Source organism: Leopardus geoffroyi, chromosome B3, assembly GCF_018350155.1.
Source record: "Leopardus geoffroyi isolate Oge1 chromosome B3, O.geoffroyi_Oge1_pat1.0, whole genome shotgun sequence".
Lineage (NCBI taxonomy): Eukaryota > Metazoa > Chordata > Mammalia > Carnivora > Felidae > Leopardus > Leopardus geoffroyi.
In genome coordinates, this window is record NC_059337.1 from 69,399,960 (window position 1) to 69,426,605 (window position 26,646).

At 43.3% G+C, this 26,646-nt stretch overlaps 1 protein-coding gene and 1 long non-coding RNA gene across 20 annotated transcripts in view; one reads left to right on the top strand and one right to left on the bottom strand.

Annotated features, from left to right (window-relative positions):
• RYR3 (ryanodine receptor 3) overlaps window positions 1-26,646 on the top strand; it is a 529,106-nt gene that overhangs the window by 492,640 nt on the left and 9,820 nt on the right. For 7 of the 19 annotated variants that reach the window (XM_045450132.1, XM_045450125.1, XM_045450128.1 and 4 more), the window contains 14 exons: window positions 253-341; window positions 1,538-1,666; window positions 4,727-4,831; window positions 6,786-6,867; window positions 7,520-8,847; window positions 11,355-11,413; window positions 12,313-12,484; window positions 13,766-13,852; window positions 15,286-15,486; window positions 18,560-18,690; window positions 23,007-23,049; window positions 23,803-23,930; window positions 24,344-24,404; window positions 24,687-24,833. In XM_045450132.1, coding sequence (XP_045306088.1) covers window positions 253-341; window positions 1,538-1,666; window positions 4,727-4,831; window positions 6,786-6,867; window positions 7,520-8,847; window positions 11,355-11,413; window positions 12,313-12,484; window positions 13,766-13,852; window positions 15,286-15,486; window positions 18,560-18,690; window positions 23,007-23,049; window positions 23,803-23,930; window positions 24,344-24,404; window positions 24,687-24,833 — 2,762 coding nt within the window. Of the gene's footprint in view, window positions 1-252; window positions 342-1,537; window positions 1,667-4,726; window positions 4,832-6,785; window positions 6,893-7,519; window positions 8,848-11,354; window positions 11,414-12,312; window positions 12,485-13,765; window positions 13,853-15,285; window positions 15,487-18,559; window positions 18,691-23,006; window positions 23,050-23,802; window positions 23,931-24,343; window positions 24,405-24,686; window positions 24,834-26,646 lie in introns of those variants that run through there. The other 12 variants (XM_045450133.1, XM_045450130.1, XM_045450129.1 and 9 more) reach the window with 12 other exon arrangements.
• LOC123583241 lies at window positions 8,857-10,002 on the bottom strand. Its single transcript, XR_006704805.1, has 2 exons — window positions 9,608-10,002; window positions 8,857-9,366 (listed from the first exon to the last, which is right to left on the bottom strand). It is a non-coding gene; the product is annotated as an uncharacterized LOC123583241 (long non-coding RNA).

Sequence of the window (26,646 nt, forward strand, 5' to 3'; positions counted from 1 at the left end):
TCAGATGGTGAATCTAAACACCCTCCCCTTTCTGTCAAGTCCCTCGGGGCTCATTAAGTCCACTTTCTGGCATCACCAGGGTGGGAGGGCTCAGGGCAGAACTCTGTCCTGCAGGACCTGCCAGGACCCAAACAGGATGGCCTTGTGTCAGGCTTTTCACGTAGCACATCTCTTCTGAGTTCAGCCGAGGGGACTTGCCCAGCTCCCTCAGCATGCTGGGAACAGGCTCTGACCCAGCCCTGGTGTTCTCAGACTTCCAGAACTTCCTGCGGACTCAGATGGGCAACACCACCACTGTAAATGTCATCATCAGTACCGTGGACTATCTCCTGCGTCTGCAGGTGAGTGGGTCTAGGATGGTGGCATGGCTCACGTACGTCTCCAGAAGCTGAATACAGTTACCATGGGGTCAGGGAAGGCCCCGCGTACAGTCAAGCCCCAATAAGAAAGGGATTATAATTTATGTCACACACTTAGGGGAAGTCAAACACCTAAATATGTGTGTTTGAAGACTGAAATAGGGAACTTGGTTAAATATCAAATCATCTGTTATAAAATGCTGGTTTACTTCAGTTTTGCCGGTGAAAACCTCACTGCAGTGCCCTAGAGCCACAATGCATGAATGAAAACAGATTTTTTTTACTAGGAAACAGAGGTACAGACGATGGTGGGAATGAGTCTTAAGAAGTCGCTTTGTGCTTAGGAAGTCACTTGGTTCAACTGTTGGAAAGAATTCCACATAATATCAGGAAAATCTACATAAACATAAAAAGATTCTCTTTTCTCTCTGCTGACTCTTCACCCTGGTTCTGCAGCTTACAGTTGTGACCTGGAGCCATCTGTTTAACCTCCATGTGTTCCAATTTTCTCATCTGTAAAATGGGTAGCACCCATCTCCAAGGATAGTAGAGATGGAAAGGTTAAACGTATGCAGCGGGTCAGAACAATACATGGCACCTAACGGCGTCAGCTGATGTGTTGCCTCCATTGTGCCCATTTTTTGGATGATAATCAGTATTGCCTTTAATGTATGTTTTTCATCGTGAGTAAGTTGTCCTACATCATGGTCACCAACGTCCAGCTGAACACTATCCTCCTTCCTACCTGTTCTTTTTTAAAGGGGTATATGTACATAAAAGATGCTAGGGATGAGGTACGTTTGTGCTTTCTCAGAGTCCTGAGTCTCTCTTTTTCTTAATTTTTTTTAATGTGTATTTATTTTTGAGAGGCACAAACAGAGCATGAGTCAGGGAGGGACAGAGAGAGAGGGAGACACAGACTCGGAAGCAGGCTCCCGGGTCTGAGCTGTCAGCACAGAGTTCAATACTGAGCTCAAGCTCATGAACCATGAGATCATGACCTGAGCAGAAGTCGGATGGTTAACTGACTGAGCCACCCAGGTGGCCCGAGTCCTGGGTTTCTATCTCTACAAAGAGGTCATAAAAATGTAGGATTCTCTTGTACTCTTCCTGAGCATTGGGTTTAGCACCGCGGACTGAAATTTGAGAAATACTAAACTCTACTTGTTTATTCTTAGGAATCAATCAGTGATTTCTACTGGTATTATTCAGGGAAGGACATCATTGATGAATCTGGACAGCACAACTTTTCCAAAGCTCTGGCAGTCACGAAGCAGATTTTCAATTCTCTTACAGAATACATCCAGGTATGTGCTATAGAATGCATGCCTGAAAACAGAACATTTTTAACATTCCCATGTTCTGTATCCCATACAGAATATTTGGATGCATATATGGACTGTGCAACTGGCCCTAGCACTGACAATATTTATCGACAGATAGGAGCCAGTTATACGGGAGTACTCCCAACAGCACTACCCTCTATGAGAAGCTATGGTTAATCTCCCTCTCTGTGACCTAGTCATAGCGTTGTCCTACTCTGCATTTATCTAGTTATGTTTTCCTTTCCCTTCTGGACTGAAAACTTGCTGCAGGCAGAAAATTTCTCATTCAACCTAAAAAATTCTTCATTTCTAGCACAAGCAGCACATCCTAGGTGTTCAGTAAGCATGGAGAATGGAGTGGAGTAATTGATAGAGTGAAGGAATAAAGGTATAAATGGGGTTATCCTGAGTCTTTAGATCAAAAACAGAATTTATGACAGCCTACTAGTTTCTCAGAAATTCACTCTATGGAAAAGGTAACTTAGCAGCACATAAACTCTGTCCAGTGGCAGTCAAGTCTAGAAATGAATTTCAAGTTGAACATTTAGATCTTGCAGTGCTCTTTCTCTGTTTACAACAGCCTGTGGTCATTGCCTACAGTGGTCTAACAACTGTAAAAACAGGGTGTACTCAGGCATAATTTTCTATGATATCAGTAGCCATATCATAGTCCTCTAGGATGTAATACAAGATATATTTTATTTTATTTTATTTTTTAATTTTTTTTAACATTTATTTATTTTTGAGACAGAGAGAGGCAGAGCATGAACAGGGAAGGGCCAGAGAGAGAGGGAGACACAGAATCTGAAACAGGCTCCGGGCTCTGAGCGGTCAGCTCAGAGCCCGACGCGGGGCTCGAACTCACGGACCGCGAGATCATGACCTGAGCTGAAGTCGGCCACTTGACCGACTGAGCCACCCAGGCGCCCCACAAGATATATTTTAAAAACCATCTCATGAGCCAACCAGCACACTCCAATTATATTTGCTTATTAAACTACATACAGAACTATCAACTTGAAAAGGAATATTTTAAGGGAGAGATCAGCCCTTGTTTTACTCAAGGATTGTAAGAACATGGCGAGAGAAACGTAGAAGCAGGTGACTGATCTGAAGGGTGACAGAATGTGAAATACCTGTGAAGGGCATTGAACAGATTTGACAGGCATTTGATTTGCTCTCTGTGGAACCCATTCTAATCTTCAGAATTTCCCTTGGAGCACTTAACCCAAAAGGGAAAAAAAAAAAGCTTATTTTTGGTGAATGTAAGTTCCTTACAACAGCTGGTTTTGTTCCAAAAATAATCTAGGGGCTTCTACGGATCAGACACCAAATGCACACGAACAATGATTTTTTCAACAAGCTTAGATGACTTAGGAAGGCAGGCAATATCTCTTGTGCTGCCCTCTCCCCTGGACATTCTGCCAAGGCTTTTCTAGAACTTTAGATGCTACATGTGTTCTTTTTGGAAATTTATTATTGAAGAGTGATTTGGAGATGAGTTAAAGGATAAAAACAAAATAAACTATAAGGAAGAGTGAATAATGAGAAATGAAGGCAGAAAATGACAGAAGAATCTAAGTGTATAAAAAAATGTAAAAAATGATCCCCTGAAGGGGTGGGGAATAAGACACTGACCTAAGAAACTTTGGAAATGAATACAGACTGTAAGACCAAAGGCAAAAGGAACTGTACATGAACACTTTAGTTGCCAAAGTTTTTCTTGTGTTAATAATTCTGTATCCATTCTACATATATAATGGAAGTGAGCAGTCATTAAATGGCAGGGGCAAGGTTTCCCCCTGGTGAATGGAAGGTTACAGATACACAAGGAGAAGCAGCTAGATGACCCCAGTGGAAATGCATTAGAGTTGGCTACATCAGTATGCTAAGTTCATGCTCAACTTAATACTAATGCAGATAGAAACATTTCTATATATTTTGTATACACAAATACCTGCTGCTTTGTCAGCTGAGAGGGACTTAAAGTAATGACATCACAGTAGAAGCAAGCACAACTAGCTGGTTTCTAATGGCTTCTAATACCATTCTCCAGTGAGAGGAACCAGGCTTCTTAGAGAAAGGGCTGGTCCAAGTGCTGAGGCAAGAAATCTATCAGATGAGCCTGGTGAATCCTATAGTGCAAGGAAATGCAAAAAAAAAAAAAAAAGATGGGGTTATGTCCAAGGGACACAGGAGCCAACTGAAAGAGCTCCCAGTGGCCAAAACTGGAAAAGTTTGAGTGACAAAATAAATAAAGTAGTATTGGATGATAACCCAAAGCAGAAGATGAAGATGTGAAGTCCATATTAATGTGAATAAATGACTAAATATATAAGAAAGAATAGACAAATCTCCCATGTGGAAGAATTCCAAACAGTTTATTTTTTTAAGTGTTGATTCAATAATGTAAAAAGAGGAAAGGTTATTAACGGAAAATGCAAACTGGGAATGAAGTCATCCCTCTATGTTTGGCTTTCAGAAAAGGTAGAGATGATATTCCATCTAAAGTTTATGTTAATGATATGAAGACCCTAAAGGCAGTTGAACATTAGCAATATTATCCACATTTTTTTTTACCTGATAGCTATGTGATCATGCATTTTATGTATAGCTTTGACTGAAAACAGTAGGGCTTGCTTTTCAAATTGTGGAAGCCTGAAGTTCCTCAGAATCCCTTCTTAGGCCAAGGTGTAGGTGAGAGGTGGGCAGGACGGGTTTTCAGTCCTGTATCAACCAGAGCATTTAACTCTTAAATCATGTTCTTCGTTGTAGTATTTTATTTGAAGAACGCATTCTGAGGCTAACACAAAAATATCTGAAAATCGCTGCACTGTGAAATTCCTAGTGGTGTTTTGTAGGTCTAGGTTCCTACAATAGGGGGCAAAAAGGAATACCTTGGGAAAATACTGACCCACAAAATAGATGCCTTTTGGAAGGAGCTATCTGCTAATAGAAGCAGGTGTCATATGCATTTACTAGGGCAAGTTGCAGAGCAGCTCATAATGTTTAAGTGAAATAAGGATGCCCTCCTTTCCATAGGGCCCTTGCATTGGGAACCAACAGAGCCTGGCTCACAGCAGGCTGTGGGATGCAGTGGTCGGCTTCCTGCACGTATTTGCTAACATGCAGATGAAACTCTCTCAGGTACTGTGGCCCTTCCCTGCTGTGTCATTGGCGTGAAATGTGAAATCAGTCCCCACCCCTTGGTATTCCCCCCGTGTGGATGTGGCTGCTTGATCAAATGGCTAGAAAAGCCTTGCAGATTAGATCTCACTTATAAAACTGAGGCTTCAATGGGAGACAGGAAGAAATGCCTGGGGAGTGGGGGGGGGGGGGCAGACAGGTTTTGCATGGATGCAGCTTCCTTCCTTGTGTCCCACCAAACTGTCCTTTCATAATTGCCTCAACACTTGCTTTTTATGATGCTAATCCTTTATGCTTCCTCGTCACTGTTTTGTCAATTTATGACAATCTATCAGCCCTGTCTGGGTCTGTCAAATGTCTGCATGTCTCTGTAATTCATACATCCCTTCTTTCTTACCTTGGCTTCCCCTCCCTCCCCGTCTCTGCCTTTCCTTCTCACTCCCCATCTCTCTGGCAAGATGAATCAGAATCGCTCAGAGCATTTATTATGAACAAATAAATGTAGTGTATGTGGTTGTCGATCACCTCTCTCCATGGCAACCCATGAGGGAGAACTTCAGGATATGTTTCAGGCTGATTAGAGTAACATTTGCAGCATTAATTTAAGTAATGTGTATCTAAAATTTTCAAGGCTGTCACATCTGCCTCCTCTCTTCTGGAATGTGCTATTTAACCCTTTCATTTTTCCCCTTTTGACTCTGGCCTTAATGGGAGGAGAGAGCTCTTGGGAGCGCTGCTAATTTGGCAGTAATAGGTCCACTCCTGTCAGCCCAGCCAGGGCAGTGCAGTGCAGAGGCTCTGGAGACAGGAGCCTGGCCCTGCAACCTCCTCACTGGTGACTTTCAGGAAGTCACTCCCCCTTCGTGGTGTTTGGTTCCATCATCTATGAAATGTTGGGAATTAGAACAGATGATGTGAGGTCTCATCCAGCCCTTAATATTCCACACTTCTGTGATATTCTGTGTATGGCTATGACCCACGCCAAAGAGGGGGCAATCCTTCTGATTGCAAGACTAGACAAAGAACTGTGTATTTGTGAGAGAGAGAGTCTGTACAAGAAGGGTGGCCCAGGGGCGCCTGGGTGGCGCAGTCGGTTAAGCGTCCGACTTCAGCCAGGTCACAATCTCACGGTCCGTGAGTTCGAGCCCCGCGTCGGGCTCTGGGCTGATGGCTCAGAGCCTGGAGCCTGTTTCCGATTCTGTGTCTCCCTCTCTCTCTGCCCCTCCCCTGTTCATGCTCTGTCTCTCTCTGTCCCAAAAATAAATAAACGTTGATTAAAAAAAAAAAAAAAAAGAAGTATGGCCCAGAATGCATTTTTTAATCTCACCCTGAGACTGCCCACCTCCTATCTTCCAAGGATTATTTTCCTTCTGTGACATAGAGTTGAAAACAGAGGGGTAACTTGGCCATGCCCCGTCTGTAATGCTGAAGTGAAAACCAAACAGACTAGTATCAAAACCATCCAGAGGAATAGCCTCAACTATATAACATTTTAAGGGACCAGTGGCAGCCAGATCACCACCAACTAGAATCAGGAGACCCTAAATTAATCCAGAAAGAAAGGAGAACCCACTTGGTGTTTATAACCTTGACACCTTAATTGGACTGCAATAGTATTCCCCAAAAGCTCACCTGATGATTCGCCGGTATAAAGAACAACATGCACTCGTAGAGATAACTGATGCCTCTTCAGTGGATTGGGTTGTTCCATAGTTTGGGACAACAAGTGGTGTCTCTGCCACATTGTGCTGATAAAAGGGAAACTAAAAGAGCTCTATTGGATGAGTCCTGCAGCAGTGAGCCTCCCCATTGCTCCAAACAGTGGATGATACGACGTCCACATTCACAATGGACGCAACCTTCACCTAACCTTTCCAGAGCAGGCTCTTGCTCACTGCCCTATACTTTGCTGAGGGATCAGATAGCTCAGGGGTATCTCCTGTTTCTGTTCTAGGATTCCAATCAGATCGAGCTGCTGAAGGAACTCTTGGATCTCCTTCAGGACATGGTGGTGATGCTTCTGTCCCTCCTGGAAGGTTGGGCTGTTTGGTATAACTAGGCATTCACACAACTGTAATTGGTCTGAGCACTAACCATACTAATCACGCAGATTGTCCTTCTGGCAGGTCATTGATGCCGTATGACGTTGGTTAGAAAGCCAAATTTTCAGAAACAAAAAAAATGAGTGAGGGGCACATGGTCTGATGGACAGAGCCTGAAACCAACTCATTTTATATCAATAGGAAAGCCAGAATGAACTGGGGAAAACCTCCAAGCTTTGCTCTACGCTATCCTCTCCCTCTCCCCATTGCTTTTCAGTACATCTGGCTGCCAGTGTGTATGCCAGCCATCTAGTTGGGCACCCTCCTAGGTCTAAGGGGATAAGGGGGCACCACTTATCCCTATGTGTCCCCAATAATCTGATAATGAAACCACTTCCCAGGCCCCAGGCCAGATAAAAGGCACTGGCGTGGCCATCTCCTTCTTCCCTTTGTTTCTTCCCCCTTGGCTCCTAGTGGTGTAGTCTTTATGGCTTGCTGCTCCGTCCTACCCATTTCTAAACCATCACGGTCAGAAAAGAGCCGACTCATTGGACATACAACTCTTCTAGAGGTAGCTACCTGACCAGTTACATGATGACTTGGGTTTATTTATATATTTGTATGTCTTTTTGAACCTGCCTCACAGGGAATGTGGTAAATGGAACTATTGGCAAGCAGATGGTTGACACGCTGGTAGAGTCATCTACCAATGTAGAAATGATCTTGAAATTCTTTGACATGTTCTTGAAACTTAAAGACCTAACCAGCTCAGACACCTTCAAAGAATATGACCCAGATGGTAAAGGGATTATCTCCAAAAAAGAATTCCAGAAGGCCATGGAAGGGCAAAAACAGTACACACAGTCAGAGATTGACTTTCTCCTTTCATGCGCAGAAGCTGATGAGAATGATATGTTTAATTACATTGATTTTGTAGACCGGTTTCATGAGCCGGCCAAGGACATAGGGTTTAATGTGGCAGTGTTATTGACAAATCTCTCCGAACACATGCCAAATGATTCTCGCCTTAAGTGCCTATTGGACCCAGCGGAAAGTGTACTAAATTACTTCGAACCCTACCTAGGACGTATTGAGATCATGGGTGGGGCCAAGAAAATTGAGCGCGTTTATTTTGAGATCAGTGAATCCAGTCGAACCCAGTGGGAGAAGCCCCAAGTGAAGGAATCTAAGCGGCAGTTCATCTTTGATGTGGTCAATGAAGGTGGAGAGCAAGAAAAGATGGAACTGTTTGTGAACTTCTGTGAGGATACCATCTTTGAAATGCAGTTAGCGTCTCAGATCTCTGAATCTGACTCAGCCGAAAGGCCAGAAGAGGAGGAGGAAGATGAAGATTCTTCTTACACATTAGAAATTGAGGGGGAAGAGGAGGATGACAAGTCTTTTGAGTCTGCCTCTGCATTTGCCATGGCCTGTGCCTCAGTGAAGAAAAACGTTGCCAACTTCCTGAAGAAGGCAACCCTGAAGAACTTCAGGAAGCAGTACAGGAAGGTGAAGAAGATGACCGTGAAGGAGCTGGTGAAGGTGTTCTTCTCTTTCTTCTGGATGTTATTTGTGGGGCTATTCCAGTTGTTCTTCACCATATTGGGAGGAATCTTTCAGATCCTCTGGAACACAGTGTTTGGAGGGGGCCTAGTGGAAGGGGCAAAGAACATCAGAGTGACCAAGATCCTGGGTGACATGCCTGACCCAACCCAGTTTGGTATCCATGACGATGCCATGGAGGCTGAGCGGGCAGAGGTGACTGAGCCAGGTATTACACCAGAACTAGTCCACTTCGTCAAGGGTGAGAAAGGAGATGCAGATATCATGTCAGATCTCTTTGGATTCCGCTCAAAGAAAGAAGGTGGCTTAAAGCATGGGCCTGAAGTGGGTTTGGGTGATCTCTCTGAGATTATTGGCAAGGATGAACCCCCTACACTAGAGAGTACTGTACAGAAGAAAAGGAGAGCACAGGTAAGCATAAGTTGTTCTGTCCTCTTTATTTACGCCCAGAAATAGACTTGCAATCAGGTCTGATACCAATTCCCCAGGAAAACATCGTGCAGATACCAGCTCTCCCATATCCTGATCTTGCAGTTTCCTGGTCTGGGGAAAGCAAGACTCAGATGGTTGTCTCAGGGCCTTGCTGCTGAGTGGTCTTCAGCTGACATTGTAGAGTTCACAGCTGATGGCCTTCCACATCTTTGTTAGAAGGTTAGTTCTCATGGCATACAGGTTTCTTCAGTGAACCGAAAGCATAGAAAACCAGGTGTAGGTTTCCTTCACTATCCAAATCAGAGCGTTCCTGTAAAAACCTTTTGTAAGCAGAAATGGCATAAAGCAAAGAAAAGTTTATCATTTCATAAAAGCAAAAATCCTTTCTGGATTTCTTTCACTTAGCATCAACAGGTACTGATGGAGGTCTTTCATAAAAGTGAAGTATAAAGCAAACTTTCGGATAGTGGGAGAAACCTACAAAGCATAAGAAGAGACCTTTCTAGGGGCGCCTGGGTGGCGCAGTCGGTTAAGCGTCCGACTTCAGCCAGGTCACGATCTCGCGGTCCGTGAGTTTGAGCCCCGCGTCGGGCTCAGGGCTGATGGCTCAGAGCCTGGAGCCTGTTTCCGATTCTGTGTCTCCCTCTCTCTCTGCCCCTCCCCCGTTCATACTCTGTCTCTCTCTGTCCCAACAATAAATAAAACGTTGAAAAAAAAAATTAAAAAAAAAAAAAGAGACCTTTCTTTTGAGACAATACTTCTGCAGTGTCCCAAAAGGTCCAGATGATATCATATGATTTAGCATCATTTTTATTTTTGAGATGCACCCACTATCCAATTTGGACTTTGATCACTTGACTAGATTAAGGGAATAACAGTAATTCAGAGTCCCCTTGGTCATGGAAGGTTCTGGGTGTTCCCCTCCACTGTAGCATCCAACTCACAACACCGTTCTGGCCCTAAAAACAATGTGGAGAGAAGAACAAAGACATCAGAGCCCAAAGACAACATTTATTCATTCATTTCGTTAGTATTTATTAAATAGTTAGTATGTGCTTCTCACTGTTTTGGATTCTGAGGATACAATGGTGAATGAGAAGTGCATCATCCCTATAATTTAGTGGGGAAAAATGACATTGTGGAAGTCAGTACAAGCATGAAAAATGTTAGGAAGGAGGAGTGCCAGGTAAAGAAAATGTATAGGGGAAACCTCACACCTAATTTTGGAGAGTCAGGGATGGAAGCATCAGAGCCATAGGCCTTGGTGCAAAATTATTTACTGTGTTTTGGTCCCTGATGTAGCCCCAGGCCCCAGACAGAGTTTGATACATAATAGAAATTCATTCTTGGCTTACTACATGCCAGGCTGTATTTTTAGTGTATGGGTATCCATTGGTTAACAAGAGAGACAAAATTTTTGCTTTAAAACATTTTTTTAATTTTTTTAACATTTATTTATTTTTGAGACAGAGAGAGTCGGAGCATGAACAGGGGAGGGTCAGAGAGAGAGGGAGACACAGAATCTGAAACAGGCTCCAGGCTCTGAGCTGTCAGCACAGAGCCCGATGCGGGGCTTGAACTCACAGACTGCGAGATCATGACCTGAGCTGAAGTCGGACGCTTAAGCAACTGAGCCACCCAGGCGCCCCCAAAAGTTTTGCTTTAAAACAGCTTAACTTCTAGTGGAAGAAGACAACAAATCAATAAAATAGTTATTGCTTGTGACACATGCTGAAAGATAGGAACAAAGTCATGTGTTACAAAGTGAATGTGGGCCCTGGTATGAATAGGATGGCTAAGGGACTTCTGAAAATACATCATCTGAACCAAGTCCTGAAGGGTGACAGGCACAGGAAAGACGAGGGTAGTCATATTTCAGGCAGAGGCTATGGCTTGTGTAAAGGCCTTGGTGCAGGGAAGGATTTGGAATGTACCAGGAAAGAAAAGGAGGTCTGGGTGCTTGGCTGTAGTAAACAACAAGTCAAGTGGTACAAGACAAGGATGGAGAGAAAGGCCGTGATCACATAGACCTTGCAGGCCTGTGAGGAGCTTAAATTTTATTCTAAGTGCAATGGTCACCATTCAGAGGGATTGTGGTGGTTAAGAGGATTGAAGACAAGGCAGGAACCTGGTGGAAGCAGGTTCTGGATTGGACCTGGTATGATCTGTGTCCCATCTCACCCTGACCACGTGGGGCAGTAGGACCAGGGACATGGGGTCCTAACACAGGTTTTCTCTCTGAGTTGAATAATAAGGACAACTGAGTTGTTAAGTTTGAAATCTTTGTGTTGGCATTTCTCCAGAGTAGCTTGATGCGTAGCAGGACACTTATGTCCCGTGATCCTGAGAAGAGCAGAGACATTCTGAAGAGAGAAAGCCATGAGGACTTGTGACCAAGGAGATGAAAATGGCCAATGCCATATATGGCTCATTACCATGATCTCTTTAACTTGAGGAAAACTTACCTGATTGTTACTTTTGTCTAGGCAGCAGAAATGAAAGCATCACATGAAGCAGAAGGAAAAGTGGAGCCTGAGAAGACAGAGTAAGTTCTTGGTAGCTTCGTCTACTTGAGGTGCTACAGCACATAGCTCTTGATATAGCACCTACTGTTCTGTTGCAGTGGTAGGTAGAAAACGTAATTTCCCTTAATGCAGGAAACACATACTGTACAAGTCCTGGACATACTTCTTTTTACCCCAGCTATACAAGAAACACATTCTGTTGGTCCTGTTAATTTTGTGATTGCACCAATAGACCAGGATTTCACCATCGCGCCAAATTATTGAATACCCACACTTAGCAACTTTGTATAATGCTGATGGTGGTGCTAAGATACTGAATACATATTACATGCCAGGGTCTGTGCTAAGATCTCTTATACAGCATCTCACTTAATTCCTACCACAAACTTAGAAGAAAGGTACTATTACTAATTCCAGCAGTCTAAGAAAGTAAAGGACTCGGGGCACCTGGGTGGCTCAGTCGGTTAAGCGTCCGACATCAGCTCAGGTCATAATCTTCTGGTTCGTGAGTTCAAGCCCTGCATCAGGCTCTGTGCTGACAGTTCAGAGCCTGGAGCCTGCTTCGGATTCTGTGTCTCTCTCTTTCTCTCTGCTCCTCCTCTACGCATGCTCTGTCTCTCTCTCAAAAATAAACATTAAAAAAATTTTTAAAGACAACTTTTCTGAAGGTTAAAAAAAACGTTTAGTTGAATTTAAGACTACAAACATATTTACAACTGACACACGCCCATGATTGTGACTCATCCAAGTGGGCACAGCTCATTAAATGCAAAGTTGACATCGGGCACTGTGGAATGATACAGACCTGAGGTTCCCACCCTCAAGGAGTAATTACAAGATTTCTTTTTAATGCAGTCTCCCTATCTGGGCCAGGCCCCCTGCTGCCCTTCTGTGCTGAGTGGGCTTCTTGTTCGTACAGCATGGAAGATGGGGAGAAGGAGGGTACGGCCAAAGAGGAAGAGCAAACTGACGCCCTGTGGGCAGAAGTGACAAAGAAGAAGAAGCGGCGACGGGGCCAGAAAGTTGAGAAGCCTGAAGCCTTCATGGCTAATTTCTTCAAAGGGCTGGAAATCTATCAGACCAAGTTACTGGTAAGCACTCTAGCCTGGCCACGCTCCTGGTGCAGACCTCAGACAAGTGGTCACTGATTCTGTTTCACTGTTTGCTTAGTTATGCTTCCTTGTCTTTCTCATTCCTTTTCTTCTCTCATTCATCTGTTGTTTCCTTTTGTGTTGGAGGAAAAGGAAAAGAGGCTAGCCTGGGGAAAGCCAAGTGCTCCAGCCCCTCTACCCAGCACTGGATGCCCTGTGCTCTCTGCCAGTGAGCTCTCGTGTGTTATGTGCTCACTTAGCCTGTCACAGTCCAGAGCTCAGAAGCGGCCAGACCATTTGGGATGCAGAAAGAATATTCTTATGTTAGGTTCTCCTGTTACTCATTGGGAGCTTTGTTATTCCACCTGCAGTCAGCCCTCAGCATAGCTTGTAATGTCCTTTCTCTGACAAACTGCCCACTGAGGTGCAGCTGCTGATGGTCAGGACAACACCTTCCCCAACACCATTTGTGAGTGCCTCCTACACAGAGAGACTGAGAGCTTTTCCCAAACTGCTATCATTCCAGTCCTCAAGTGCTGATTTTTCTTTTTTTGTTTTAATTTTTTTAAATTTGTATTTGTTTTTAAGGCAGAGACAGAGCATGAATGGGGGAGGGTCAGAGAGAGAGGGAGACACAGAATCTGAAGCAGGCTCCAGGCTCTGAGCTGTCAGCACAGAGCCCGACGCAGGGCTTGAACTCACAGACCGTGAGATCATGACCTGAGCTGAAGTCAGAAGCTCAACTGACTGAGCCACCCAGGTGCCCCCAAGTGCTGATTTTTCTAGGGAATATGGCAATGGGAATGCTACCTTGAGGGGGAGAGGCAGAGGGAGAGGAGGAGGCAGTGACTTGCAAGGGGACAAAGACTGTAGGCCACAGACTGCATCCAGGGTGGGAGCTGCAAGGCTCTTCTGTGGGCGTAGAAAACTCATCATTTCTAAATAGACTTACTGTCTGCATAGAGCGTGCATGCACTCACGCACCCTAACAGCAGCATTTCGGTCCTCTGCTAGGGACCTGTTTAGGCTTTTGATTCCCTGAGGGGTAAACCAGGGCAGAGTTCCTTTTAGCATTATTCTGAGCCACTTTTCTAAATCAATGGCTCCTGTTTCTCCCCAAATAAGTCATAAGAAGTCCAGCACTGTCTTAGTACAGTGGTTACCAAGGAGTAGGGCCAGTCCCGTGTAAATTTCTAACCAGAAAAGGTCTCCTGTTGGAGGGAAGGAAGGTCTCTTTCCTTTCCAGAACTCTTCTACTTCTGCCTGTCCTTTCCTTTTCAGCATTACCTGGCCAGGAATTTCTACAACCTGAGGTTCCTCGCTCTGTTTGTAGCCTTCGCTATCAACTTCATCCTGCTCTTTTACAAGGTGATACTGCATTTAGGGGTTATTTGCTCACTCTACTCTATACTTTTTAAAAATCAGAATAGAACTTATGCCCTTAATTAGAGCAGAAATTCTAATATCTAAGGAAATCTCTAAGTCACTGGCTTCCAAAAAGGATATGGTCTTTAACATTTGGCAGAATGGAGACACTGCTTGCAAGGAAGGCCAGCTAGGGCGTCATCTTCATAGTTTAGGCTTGTTCTAGTCATTACTTAATAAATTCTCCAAATATTTGTTGGGTGCCTACTATATTCTAGACCCTGTATTAGGCACTATAATGCATTTCAAAATAAATAGTAAATACAAGTTTTTTTCCTTAAAGGATAAGGTAACAGAAAGCCATTATAATTGGTCCATATGTTAGAACTATTATGAAGGAAGAATTAACAGTAGTTGGTTTGGGGATATGGGAAAAGAGACTAATCAGGATAAATAAAGATTTTGAACATTGCTAAGTGGGTCTTGTAGACCATAGGCACATAATAAATGTTAGTGGAATGAATAAATGAATGCTAGGTCCTGAATTCCTGACATAGCCTTTAACTGGCTATTCTAACTTTTGCCTCTCTCCCTCCTTATCTAAAACCATCAATCTGATTTGTATAAGCCTTGCTTTAATCTACATCAACCTGCCACTAGATTGAACTAATAATGGCTTTCCTTTGCCTATAGTCCGGCACTTTGCCTGTGGAGGAAAAATGGAAGTCTGTAGAGGGGCGCATAGCAAAGCTTGGCTTTAAACATACTGAGGTTGAAGTGACTGCAGACAGTCATCCAGGGGAAGGTAGCCAGCAGGCATTGGAAATGCAGGTGGAAAGCCTCACAGGTGTACATTTGGAAGCCATCTGTGTAAGAATGGCAGTTAAAGGCATGCATGTCAAAGGCATCTAAAAAAGAATGAAAAAATGTCGACTATGTGCGAGCAAACGCGCATGCAGTTGTGCACATGCACGTTCGTGTCTTCGCCTCCTCCCAGGCCACGGCATTTCAGAAATTACCTCCTGTGGTATAGGGATCATAGCACATGTAGTAAAGCTCTCCTCTTCCTTTTTAAAGTAGGTTCCGCGCTGGGCACGGAGCCCAATGTGGGGCTTGAGCTCACCACCCTGAGATCAAGACCTGAGCTGAGATCAAGAGTCGGGCATTTAACCGACTGAGCCACCCAGGCACCCCAGCTCTTGTAATTTTTTTTGTTTTTCAAGAGATAGTATTTGTCTCTTGGAAATTTTCTTTGTAGTTATGATAGACATTGGAGATTCCTAGGAATAAGTTACCTAAAACCTCATTCCCTCAGCAAATAATGCTGCATTACTACCATGTGTATAGCATATGCTAGCAGTCTGAAAAAATGGGGGGAGAGCCCACTGGCAGAGGTACTTTCTGATGTTTGTAAGAAAGTGTGTGTTTTGGGCCAGGTCACTGAAGAGCCTTTAGAAGAAGAGACAGAGGACGTTGCAAACCTGTGGAATTCCTTTAATGATGAGGAAGAGGAAGAAGCGATGGTGTTCTTTGTCCTACAGGAGAGCACTGGGTATATGGCACCAGCACTGCGGGCCTTGGCCATTATCCACACCATCATCTCTTTGGTCTGTGTGGTGGGCTATTACTGCCTGAAGGTGAGTTGCTGGCTACTCTGAATCTAACCTGACTCCTTGGGGAAGATGCATCATTTTGAACCCAGCGAGCCCTTTATTCTCCAGGACTTTGCTTGTAGCCTGAGGTTCAGAGAGTGGTGGCAGTGCCATCACTGGGGAGCTGGTTAGAACTGCAGAATCTTGCCCCACCCCTGGCCTTTTACCTCAGAAGCTACGACTCAACATGCCCTCCTGGGTGATCTGTATTCACACCCTACTGTAAGAAGCCTTACTCCGGGAGTCCCTTTTCAGAGACTTCCTGTTGAATTTCATAGGATTAGAGTCATCATGCTAAGTCACACATGCAGCTAGTAATGAGAGCCGCTTCTGATCTTGGAACTTATGTTGGAATTTTATAAAAATGCTTTTCACCTTTCAAAATCTATTGGTTTTTAACTACTTCAGATGTCAGAAGTAAACTTACTGATGGATTACTGTCTCAGCTATGTAGGGCTGTGTAACAAATCCTCCCGAGACCTTAGTCATTTAAAATAACAATCACTTTTTAAGATTCTGTGACTTGGCTGGGCACATTTGAGCAATCCCTCTGCTCTGTGTGAAGGCAGCTGTGTCAGCAACTATCTGTCAGCTCAGCCGGGCTAGACTGTCCATGATGGCACACTCTCACACCTGGAGTGTTGTCAAGGGAACAGCTGGAAGGCTGGGCTCAGCTGGGGCAGCTGGACCTCTCTCTCCGTATAGACTCAGAGCATTCCCCCTTCCGTTTGGCCTCTCTGTATGCTCTTTCTGGCAAGGTAGCTGGACTTCTTGCATATGACGGCTTGGGGTTTTCCAAAAAGAGCACAGTAATGGAAGCTGCTAGCCTTTTTAAAGCTTAGGCCTAGAACTGTCACGGTGTCACTTTACCGCCTTCTGGTGCTTACAGAAAGTCACAGGGTCAGCCCAGATTCATGGTTGCACAGGAGATGAGGGGGAGCCACACAAGGGCGTGAATACGAGGAGACATAGTTCACGGGAGCCATCTTCAGACACTACTATAGTTATATGAATCTTTATATATTCATGTGAATCATAGTATTTTTGGCTTTCTAAGTCTGGTTCTGTTGCTACTATACCACATCTTTTTTCTCATTACATTTTGTTTCATAAGTAGGAAGTCTCCTTGGCCATACACTAAGCCATCTTCTCCTGGGAAGAGTCCCAAACATATATTCCTATCTTTGTGGCCCTCTCTTCGTCCCCAGGAACTGTAGTATCATGTGGGAAGTCTAGCTACCCTGGTGGGGAGACCACTTGCTCTAATCCACGCTAAGGACTCTTTTGTAATGATGAGAGCACACATTCTGGAGGCTGCCTGGGTGGGACTTACAGTTCTGCCACTTAACCTCACCATTCCTATCTCCTCCTCTGTACATATGAGTGTTAATAATAATAGCACAACCCCTAAGAGTAGCTGAGAGTATTAAATGAATTAAAATGTATAGAGGGACCCAGAACACAAACATAGTAACCACTAGAGTGTTAGTGGTTTACCTTAGTTTACCATCCTAGGGCTCAGCTTGTTGGATTCAGTGCAGATATACCAGTGACCTAGAGAAAAGACAAGGTAAACACTCTCTAGGGAATAAAGATGTGGAAGTCCTACTTACAAGGATATACAAATCCTTAGAAGACTGAAGGGGGGAATGCTTCGAATTCCAGAGATGAGTACTGCTCTAAAACTTCGTAGTATTATGATTATGATGATGATGACTATTCAGAGTCATTTCACAATATAGCAGGTATTAGTCAGAGTAGCTTTATCTTTGCTTTCCCTCCCACATCATCCATTAACTAGCAAGCGATCATCAGTTCCTCACAGGGTGCAATGCCTATTATTAGCCTTTGCCACCTTCCTGTCATTAGTCTTTTCTTTCCTTGGTGTTGTTTTGTCACGTTAAAGATAAAAAGGGCAAGAAGCAACTCTTTACAAATCACTGTCTAAATTTTGTCTTTTTTTCCCCTTGGGAATAAAGGAATAGCATGGGTATTTATAGATACTGTGAGCTTTGAGAGAGAGTTATTGGAAGAACCCGTTTGGAGACCAAAGCCTGAGGGATGTTGCCAAGTAACCAGTGGCTTTCCAGCTGAATGAGAAGCCTTGGCTCTGTCTGCATTAAGCTTTCCTGGCTACAGGAGCCCTGGCTATTCTGAATTCTCATTTCCTAGGATTTCAGTAGCACCCTCTGACCTCACTAACTCTGTCCCTTATTTGAATTATTGTATGTCTGTTGATGGTTGAAGCAAGTTTCCCCTCCTTTTCTACTTTTTTTTGTGGTAGGCCACCATAGCCATGCCACCATCTCTAGGCTAAAATCAAAGTTCCACATGTAAGAGAATGGGGAATGGTAATAGGAAACCAATAACTGTGTTCCTCTCAGGAAGAAAACTTCAATAACAGCCCAGTGAATCCTCTCATCCCTGCTAGCAAACCCTCATGTTTCATTAACCAAATGTCAGTGCCATGAGATCAATATGACCCTAGCCATTGAAGGGGGCTGGAACATTCCATGATATTCTGTGGCTGAGCAATCCATTCTAGAATAGTTCATTTTCTTTCTAAGTCATGTTTCAACTCCAGCCTAGGAGTCCTAGGGTACCTAACTCATTTGGCCCAGAGACTGGTCTAAATATGGCCTTCTCCCCAGGATGGGTCAAGGAGTCCAGTTTGTATTACTACAAGCTATTTAACCCAAACCTTAAAGGGTGGCCCAAGATGAGGGTGGCTCCAGATTTTTGGAGAAGGAAACAGTCAAACGAGTGAGAAGAGATTTGACTTTGGACCCACAACTAGGCACCCTGAGAATCCTACTACAAAGAGATTACTGCCCCCAGGCTGCCTGGCTGGCTCAGTTGGTAGAGCATGAGACTCTTGATCTCAGAGTTGTGAGTTTGAGCCCCAGGTTGGGTGTAGAGATTACTAAAAACAATAAACTTCAAAAATAAGAGATTACTGCCCCCTCAAATGGGAAAGGTTAATTTGTGAGAAATGCTTGGGAGAGGGTGCTTGAATTAGAAAGCCTGCATTGAGTAAGCAGTGTCTTCCCACTGGTAGGTCCCTTTGGTGGTGTTCAAAAGAGAAAAAGAAATTGCCAGGAAGCTGGAGTTCGATGGCCTGTATATCACTGAACAGCCATCTGAAGATGACATCAAGGGGCAGTGGGACCGCTTGGTAATCAACACACCGTAAGTGTCCCCTCACCTCCATCCCAAAAAGGGAAAGGCGTCTGTACTGTAAACAGAATGGCATGTTCTTAACCAGCCTTGGAGACTGATTAATAGAAGCTTTTTTTTTTTTTTTTTTTTTTTTTGGTTTCTAGGACGTGTTTTCTCTACCGCCTTCCTAGTAAATAGCCCATTGCCTGTCAAACGCTGGTGTTATATCCCTATGCATTCAGTGGGGGACTGGAGGCTGTCGGGGAGTGATGAGCACATTTAACTAAGAACAGATGGTCCAGTACAGTGTTAAGTAGTTTTCATGTTCGAGTCATACAGAATGCTTCCCTGACCCAGAGTTTCTGAGATCATCTGATCCGTTTCCAGAGCACCCATGCTGCACAGCAGTCCTGCGTCGGCACCAACTCTGAAGTTGTCTCAAAAAAGTAGCCTGGATAGTATTAGAGCTCCTTCCAATGTCGATGGATAGGCAGTTCCTTGGGCAGTTAGAATAGGGCCATCAGGGGGCACCTGGGTGACTCAGTTGGTTAAGTGTCTGACTCTAGATTTCAGCTCAGGTCATGATCCCAGGGTCGTGGGATGGAGCCCTATGTCAGGCTCCACACTGAGCATGGAACCTGCCTAGGATTGTCTCTCTCCTTAGGCGCCTCTCTCTCTCTCTCTGTCTCTCAAATAATTTAAAAAAGAGCCATCTGGCTGGGGGTGCTACTACCTGTGTCATTAAGCCTGTCTTGATGGGCATGTATGTGATTAGGACTGTGATGGGAAAGACCATTGATTCTACAGGCAGAGGCGGGTTACCAGGTCAGCTCTGTAACTTAGTTGCCTGTGAAAGGGGCAAGGTAATGAAGCCTTTTAGACCCTGATTTCCTCTTCATTAATGGAGCCATGAGAATACCTACGACCTCCTGCAGTCTGGGAGGATCATTGAGTGTATGTCACATGCTTGGTACAGTACACCTGGCACGTGGTAGGCATCAAGCTGTTGGTCATTGCCTCTCCCTACCTGTTCAGAAAATGACTGCCATCATTAGCGAAGGTAATGCCAGTGTGTTCCCAACTGGGAAAATGAGAGTTTGAAGATAAATTAACGTGTTGAAGGAAAAGAGATACGTAAACAGAGGGGACTGTTGAAACCCTTAGCTGTGCCAATTAAAATATGCATGTCTGCAAACAGCAACTCTGACCCTGGGAGAAGAAAATTGCTCCTTATCCAAAGAGGGTCAGGCACACTGAGGGAGGCAGCTCTGTAAAGGCCCAGCTGAGCTTTTTAAAATAGTCTCTAGAAAGGGGAAGAAAAGAAGTGAGCATGCAAATCAAAAGCCTGTCCCCTGCTCCATGTCTGTGCCAGTCAGCTCGAATAAAGAAAAAGAAAGGAAAACACGAGGCCTAATTTCTGACCCTTTGTCATCACATCACAGAAATTTTGTATACTCTTAAATAATGTGATTCTTTGGTCAGCTTTCTGCAGTTATCAGTAATGCTTGTATATGTGACACAGGTGATTTGGCCTAAAAGTCTCAGTAAAAAGGCAGTTCAGCTTCTATGAATGGATCTAAGGAGATAATAAGACAATTACACTAAAACGTTCCAACAAGGATATTTGTTGATTTTTTTTTTTCATTTGAAGTGGCTTCAATGCCCATGAGTAGAGAAATGTGTAGATAGCATTTTTAAAAATTTTAGATGGATGAATCTTTTTTTCCACAGTAATGGCACCACAATACACGTAACCTACTTTTTACAGTTAACTATATGTCAAAGAGAGCTATCTTATTTTGTTTTTATATTGTTAATGAACTACAAACTTTAAAAAATGGAGCACTGCTGATAGCTTCAAAGTCCGGGATGTTCTCTCTGATCGTATTCTCCCCAACCCCCACTTAACTACTCTCCTGGCTTCAGTGATATTCATTCTTGTGCTTTAGTATATAGTTTACCTCTTAGGTATGTGTCCCTGGAACCATTGTTTCATGTCAACTGATTTTGAACTTTATGTAAAGGGAATTATGCTACATGCATTATACTGTCATTGAAATCTTTCATTCAGGAGTGCATCTGGAGCTTGCCCAGGTTGATGTGTGTAGCCATAGTTTGGTCATTTTCAAAGCTGTAGCATTTTCCATTATATAAGTACTTGTCATGTGTGTATCGTGTATTTATACATTTTCCTGACAGTAGATACTTCAACTGTTTCTAGTCTCTGGCTCTTATAAACAGTGGGACAATGAATACTTTTATACCCGATGCTCAAGTAAAAGAGTTTCTCTAGAATAGAAATCAGGAAAGGAATTTCCTGAATAGTAAGGTATGCAAATGTTTGTCTTGATTAACATTCCAGCCAGCACTGTATGAGAGTTCCTGCTTCTCTGCCTTTTTGCTACACTTGTTAAGATACTCAAATAACTTTGCTAATTCAGTAGGTGTGTAATAGCATCTCACTGTGCATTTTTTTTATTTCTAAAGAGGTTGAGCATCTTGTATTATTTTTTGACCATTCATATATAGAAGTAGCACTTACTTATGCATTTCCCTTCTGAAGGCCCTGTCATCTACCTCACATTTTTAAAATTTTTTTTTTATGTTTATTTGAGAGAGAGAGACAGTATGAGAAGGGGAGGGACAGAGAGAGAGGGAGACACAGAATCCGAAGTAGCCTCCAAGCTGTCAGCACAGAGCCTGACATGGGGCTCAAACTCATGAAGCAAACCGCGAGATCATGACCTGAGCTGAAGTCAGATGCTTAACCAACTGAGCCACCCAGGCGCCCCCCCATCTACCTCAGATTTTAAGTAAAGGATATTATTTAAAAATATGTATATTATCAAGTAAAACTATGTTTTCTACCTTCAAGGAGCTTACATACCTAGTCAGGGGACAAGAATACCCAGACCAAGGTAAGATCATGTCTGTGAAATGGTCTTGCCTGGAACCTTCAGTCAGCATCTCTGTGGCATCACTTGTGGAATTTTACCCTTAGGACCAAATGTGACCAAGGCCAAGTTGTATGTTAAGACCATTTGGATAAAGGATTTAAGAGAAAGGAGATATTGGTGTGGACAGAGGAAGCCTGGATTGATTTTTATTTGCTTTGTTTATTTTAGGCTCTAAATGTAATACGTGAAAAAAATCAAGTAGAAAAATGTACAAAGAAGAAAATCAAAATAATCACTTGCATTCCTCCAGAGATAAAACCTATTACCAGTTTACTTTGTAACCCCAGCATCTGTTTTTGCTTTTAAGTGGCATTTGGATGTTTGAAACAAAGAAATTGCTTTTGCTTCCCCTTTCCCCCCTCCCTACAAAAAAAAAAAATGTTTAAAGATTGTCAGCTTGTTTGTTGAGGGAGAAGTGGCATTTGCTCACAGTTCTTCTGAGAGGCCCATGAAGAGAGGGATGTCCTCACTTCCTTATCACCAGCTTGGGTGGTCTTTATAAAATAAGAGACTGTTATGTTCCACAGGCAATAAGAATGACTCAAATTAAGGAAAACAGAAGTAAGAATGCCTGCACCAAGGGTCAGAGGTTCCTTGGCTGCAATCTAGACTCACAATGAACTCTTCCAGGAAAGATCGATTTCAGGATGGAAAGGAGAAAAGTATCTTAAATGGTTTTTGCCAACCTACCCAAAAGTGACAGTCCTTCCTTAATTTGAACAATGACAATTTGCAGTGGAGCTGGTATGAGTTCCTAGGCTCAGGGCAGAAATTGCCTCTGAGGGGTTAGGGATGGTATGGTAGAGGGGACCACGTCCAAAAGACAAGTGGGGTCTAATTCCCTGAGAAAAGCAGACCCCACAGGAGTTATACGGGAATGGAAAATAGAGTGGATGAGTGCTCTGGTTAAGAAAAACCCCACATACATGAACAAAAGATGATTCCCATACTGGAAACTTCATGAAGTTAGGGACCTTGTCTACACTTTCCACCACTATATCCCTATCAGCTACCCCAGGTACCAACATGAAGTTAGGCACTCAGTGAAGGAAAGTTGAAAGCATGTGTTTTCCTATAGGCTTTTGTTTGCAGTTATACTGGGATCAGGAGACATGGATCTGCTTCTGTCTAGTCTGATGCCACAATTTCTGGCTCTTTACCATGCTTTTGAAGTAGAAAATGCGGAGTGGCTCTCCAGTATTCCAGAAGTCAACACAAAGAAGCAAAACCATAAATCAGACCTGTGGGGACTCTGACTTTCAATCAGTCTGAATTCTCGAATGAGCAGGACAAAACCCAAGGAGATCCTAGATCCAGACACAGATTGCAAAGCTTCTTGATGTGCTTGCCTTGATGCTAAGAATCTCCCTTTTTTATTCTGTTTTTCAGATCTTTTCCTAATAACTACTGGGACAAGTTTGTAAAGAGAAAGGTAGGCCTTGTCAGTTGGGAGTGGGGGGTGGGGATGGGGAGAGTTCCATGACCACCAAAGAAATGTAGGGTTTTTTTGTTGTTGTTGTTTTGTTTTTTTAAGTTCTTCATCTACAGGGGCGCCTGGGTGGCTCAGTCAGTTAAGCATCTGACTTCAGCTTAGGTCATGATCTCACAGTTGACGATTTCGAGCCCGGCATCAGGCTCTGTGTTGACAGCTCGGAGCCTAGAGCCTACTTCAGATTCTCTCTCTCTGTCCCTCCCCTGCTCGCACTCTGTCTCTCTCTCTGTCAAAAATAAAGAAACATTAAAAAAATTTTTTTTAAAGTTCTTCATCTACAAACATGAATAAATTTGATGTTGTTTTTATGATGGTATCTCAAAAAGAGTAAGTCACAGAAGGGTTTTTTATGAGCATATGTAGGTTTTGGCTCCATTGCTATAATCAGCTGCCCTAAACAGCGTAATACAATCACTGCTTTCTGCATGCTAGTTTCTTTCTCTGCTCCAAAAAGATACCAGCTTGAAAAAAACGTTTTTCACTTATCTCTGTCACTTCTGTTTTCTCCGGGGGGGGGGGGGGTACCTTATCTTATTTTATTTTTTTATTTTTTTCCTGTTGCATTTTGAATCATGTCTTTATCAGTCACTTGAAAGAGCCCAGAGTGTAGCAAAGCTCTGAAGACCTCGGGGCCAGAGAAAACACTGATGGTGTTGAGCGGCCCAAACCCACCCTGTTATCTTCTCTCTTTAGGTGATTAACAAGTATGGTGATCTCTACGGAGCAGAACGCATTGCTGAACTCCTAGGTTTGGACAAAAATGCCCTTGATTTCAGCCCAGTAGAAGAAAGCAAAGCAGAGGCGGCCTCTCTGGTGTCATGGTACAGAGCTTAGGAGTTTAAATCCAAAGTCTGGCCATAGTGGATCCTTTGATTTTCCAGCCCTCTTCCGCATGCCAGAGGAAGGAACTGCAGAATGTCTGTGTGCTCTCAGGCTCTGGTCTGGCTTAGGGGTTTCTTGTAGGTTCTAACATATTGGGAGAACGCTGCCTTAAAAAATGGAAAGGCCTATCAGCTTTTATGCCTGAAAGAGCTGAAAGAGAAAGACTAATTAAAATTTCAGGATGTATGATTCAACCATTCTCGGTCTCATGGGGAACACATACAGCTTGCAAAACTCAGAGCTGTATTTAGATTATTAAACCTGAGAGGAAAAAAACTGAATTTTTCCCCTTATTAAACACTTAACTGCACTCTGACATTTATAAGTTTTAAAATTACTTGTCTCCCTTTAGGCTGAGTTCCATCGACATGAAGTACCATATCTGGAAGCTGGGAGTTGTTTTTACCGATAACGTGAGTATGGCATCTGGAAAAACAAGATTCTGTGCCACAGGGCCAGGGATGTCATTAGATGCCATCGGGTAACACGCTAGGGGGTGCCAAGAAAGATTCAGTGATTGCTTATGAAAGATGGAGGGCCTTCACCATACCTGGGGAAGAGTAGTGTAAGGCAGACAGGCTTTCACTCGCTCTGTTCCCAAAGAGGAGGAAAAAAAAAAAGGGGGGGGGGGTTTAATGGGCCCATCATGAGGCCAGAATGCCTGAAAAGTTACTAAACTGCCTCTGTGTCCACAGTCCTTTCTCTACCTTGCCTGGTATACAACCATGTCGATCCTGGGCCACTACAACAACTTCTTCTTTGCTGCCCATCTGCTAGACATTGCAATGGGCTTCAAGACGCTTAGGACTATTCTGTCATCTGTAACTCACAACGGCAAACAGGTATTGGGTTTATCCTGATGCAGAACAGGAGGGGCCTCGATACGGATTGGGGGGGGGGGGGAGCCAACAACAGGTAGTATTGCTAGTGTACAACTGTGGGTCATAGAGTATAGTACACATTTCTTGGCCAAACACGTGAACTACTAGGTTGTTTTTGCAAACTTGTGGCCATCACTTAAGAGCCCTAAGACCTTGGTTTAGAAACCCTGAACATTTAATCAAATGTTCAGGAAAGGGGGGAGGAAAGCAGGTGATGGGCATCTCAGAATCACTTTGGAGACTCTTTTTAGGTTTACCCTTTCCTCCATGAATCTGATACATTCCCTGGGGATTGGTAAGTAGGCTATGTATTTAGAAAACTTCCCAGGCACTTCTGATACATGCTTCTAACTATGAAGCAATGACTTCTACATATATATATACACATATGTGTCTATATCTATATCTGTCTATAGTCATGGCTATGTCCAGTCTCATCAGTGTCTAGTCTGTCTTCTATAGTGCTGTCAGGGTCATTCCCTTGATTAAAATCCTCTAATGGCTCTGTCAACAAATTCAAACTCTTTAGCATTTCATTCCTCATTAAGTGCAACTTCCTAAGTGAGGCAGAAGTTCCCTCATGTCTCTAAACCTTTGTGTAGGAGAGGGAGAAAAGAATGAACTTAAAATGTGCCCAGCTTTGTACAGCCATTGGGAAAACCATACGAAAATTCCTCAAAAAATGAGATGAAGAGCTACCCCATGATCCACCAATCCTACTTAGGGGTATATATCCAAAGGAAATGAGATCACTATCTCAAAGAGATATCTGCATTCCGTGTTCATTGAAGCATTATTCATAATAGTCAAGATATGGAAAAAACCGGAGTGTCCATCAATAGACGAAAGGATAAAGAAAATGGGTATGTATATATAATGGCATATTAATCAGCCATAAAAAAAAAAAAAAAGGAAACCATAGCACTCACAACAACATAGATGGACCTTGATGGCATTAATGTTAAGTCAGATAAGCTAGACACAGAAATACAAATACTGTATGATCTCACTTATATGTGGAATCGAAAGAAATTGAACTCCTAGAACCAAAGAGTAGAATGATGGTTGCCAGGGGCTGGAGGAAATGGAAGTGTTGCTCAGAGAGTACAGACTTTCAGTTATAAGACAAATAAATTTGGGGGATCTAATATAAAACATGGTGCTTATAGTTAAAAATACTGTCTCATATACATGAAATTTGCTAAGACAGTAGATCAGAAGTGTTCTCACCACCCTCCCCCCCACACACACATATAATAATGATAACTGTGTGAGGTGACAGATCTGTTAATTAACCTGATTGCTGTATCATTTTACAATGTGTACACCTATTAAATCATCTTGTATGCCTTAAAAAAAAAAATAGGGATTCCAACCAGAAAAAACTAAAGTCAAATTGACCTTTAATTGTTCTGCAGTGAAAGGTGATAGAAGCAGATCTACAAATACAGAGAACCAGTCGTTTGCCAGAGGGAAGGGAGTTGTGGGTCCAGGCTCCCAGTTATGGGATGAATGAGCCGTGGTAATAAGAGGCTCAGGATAGGGAATGTAGTCAAGGGTATTGTCACAGCATTTCATGGCGACAGATGGTAGCTACATTTATGTTGAGCATGGCACAACAAATAGAGATGTCGAATCACTATGTTGTACACCTGCAACCAGTGTTTCATTGTCAACGATACTCAAAAAATTTTCTGCAAGATAAAAGGTGCTAGATCATCAAGTATTAGGGTGGTTTGTTTCTTCTAGGTTTCTGGCACTAGCAGCAGTCAGT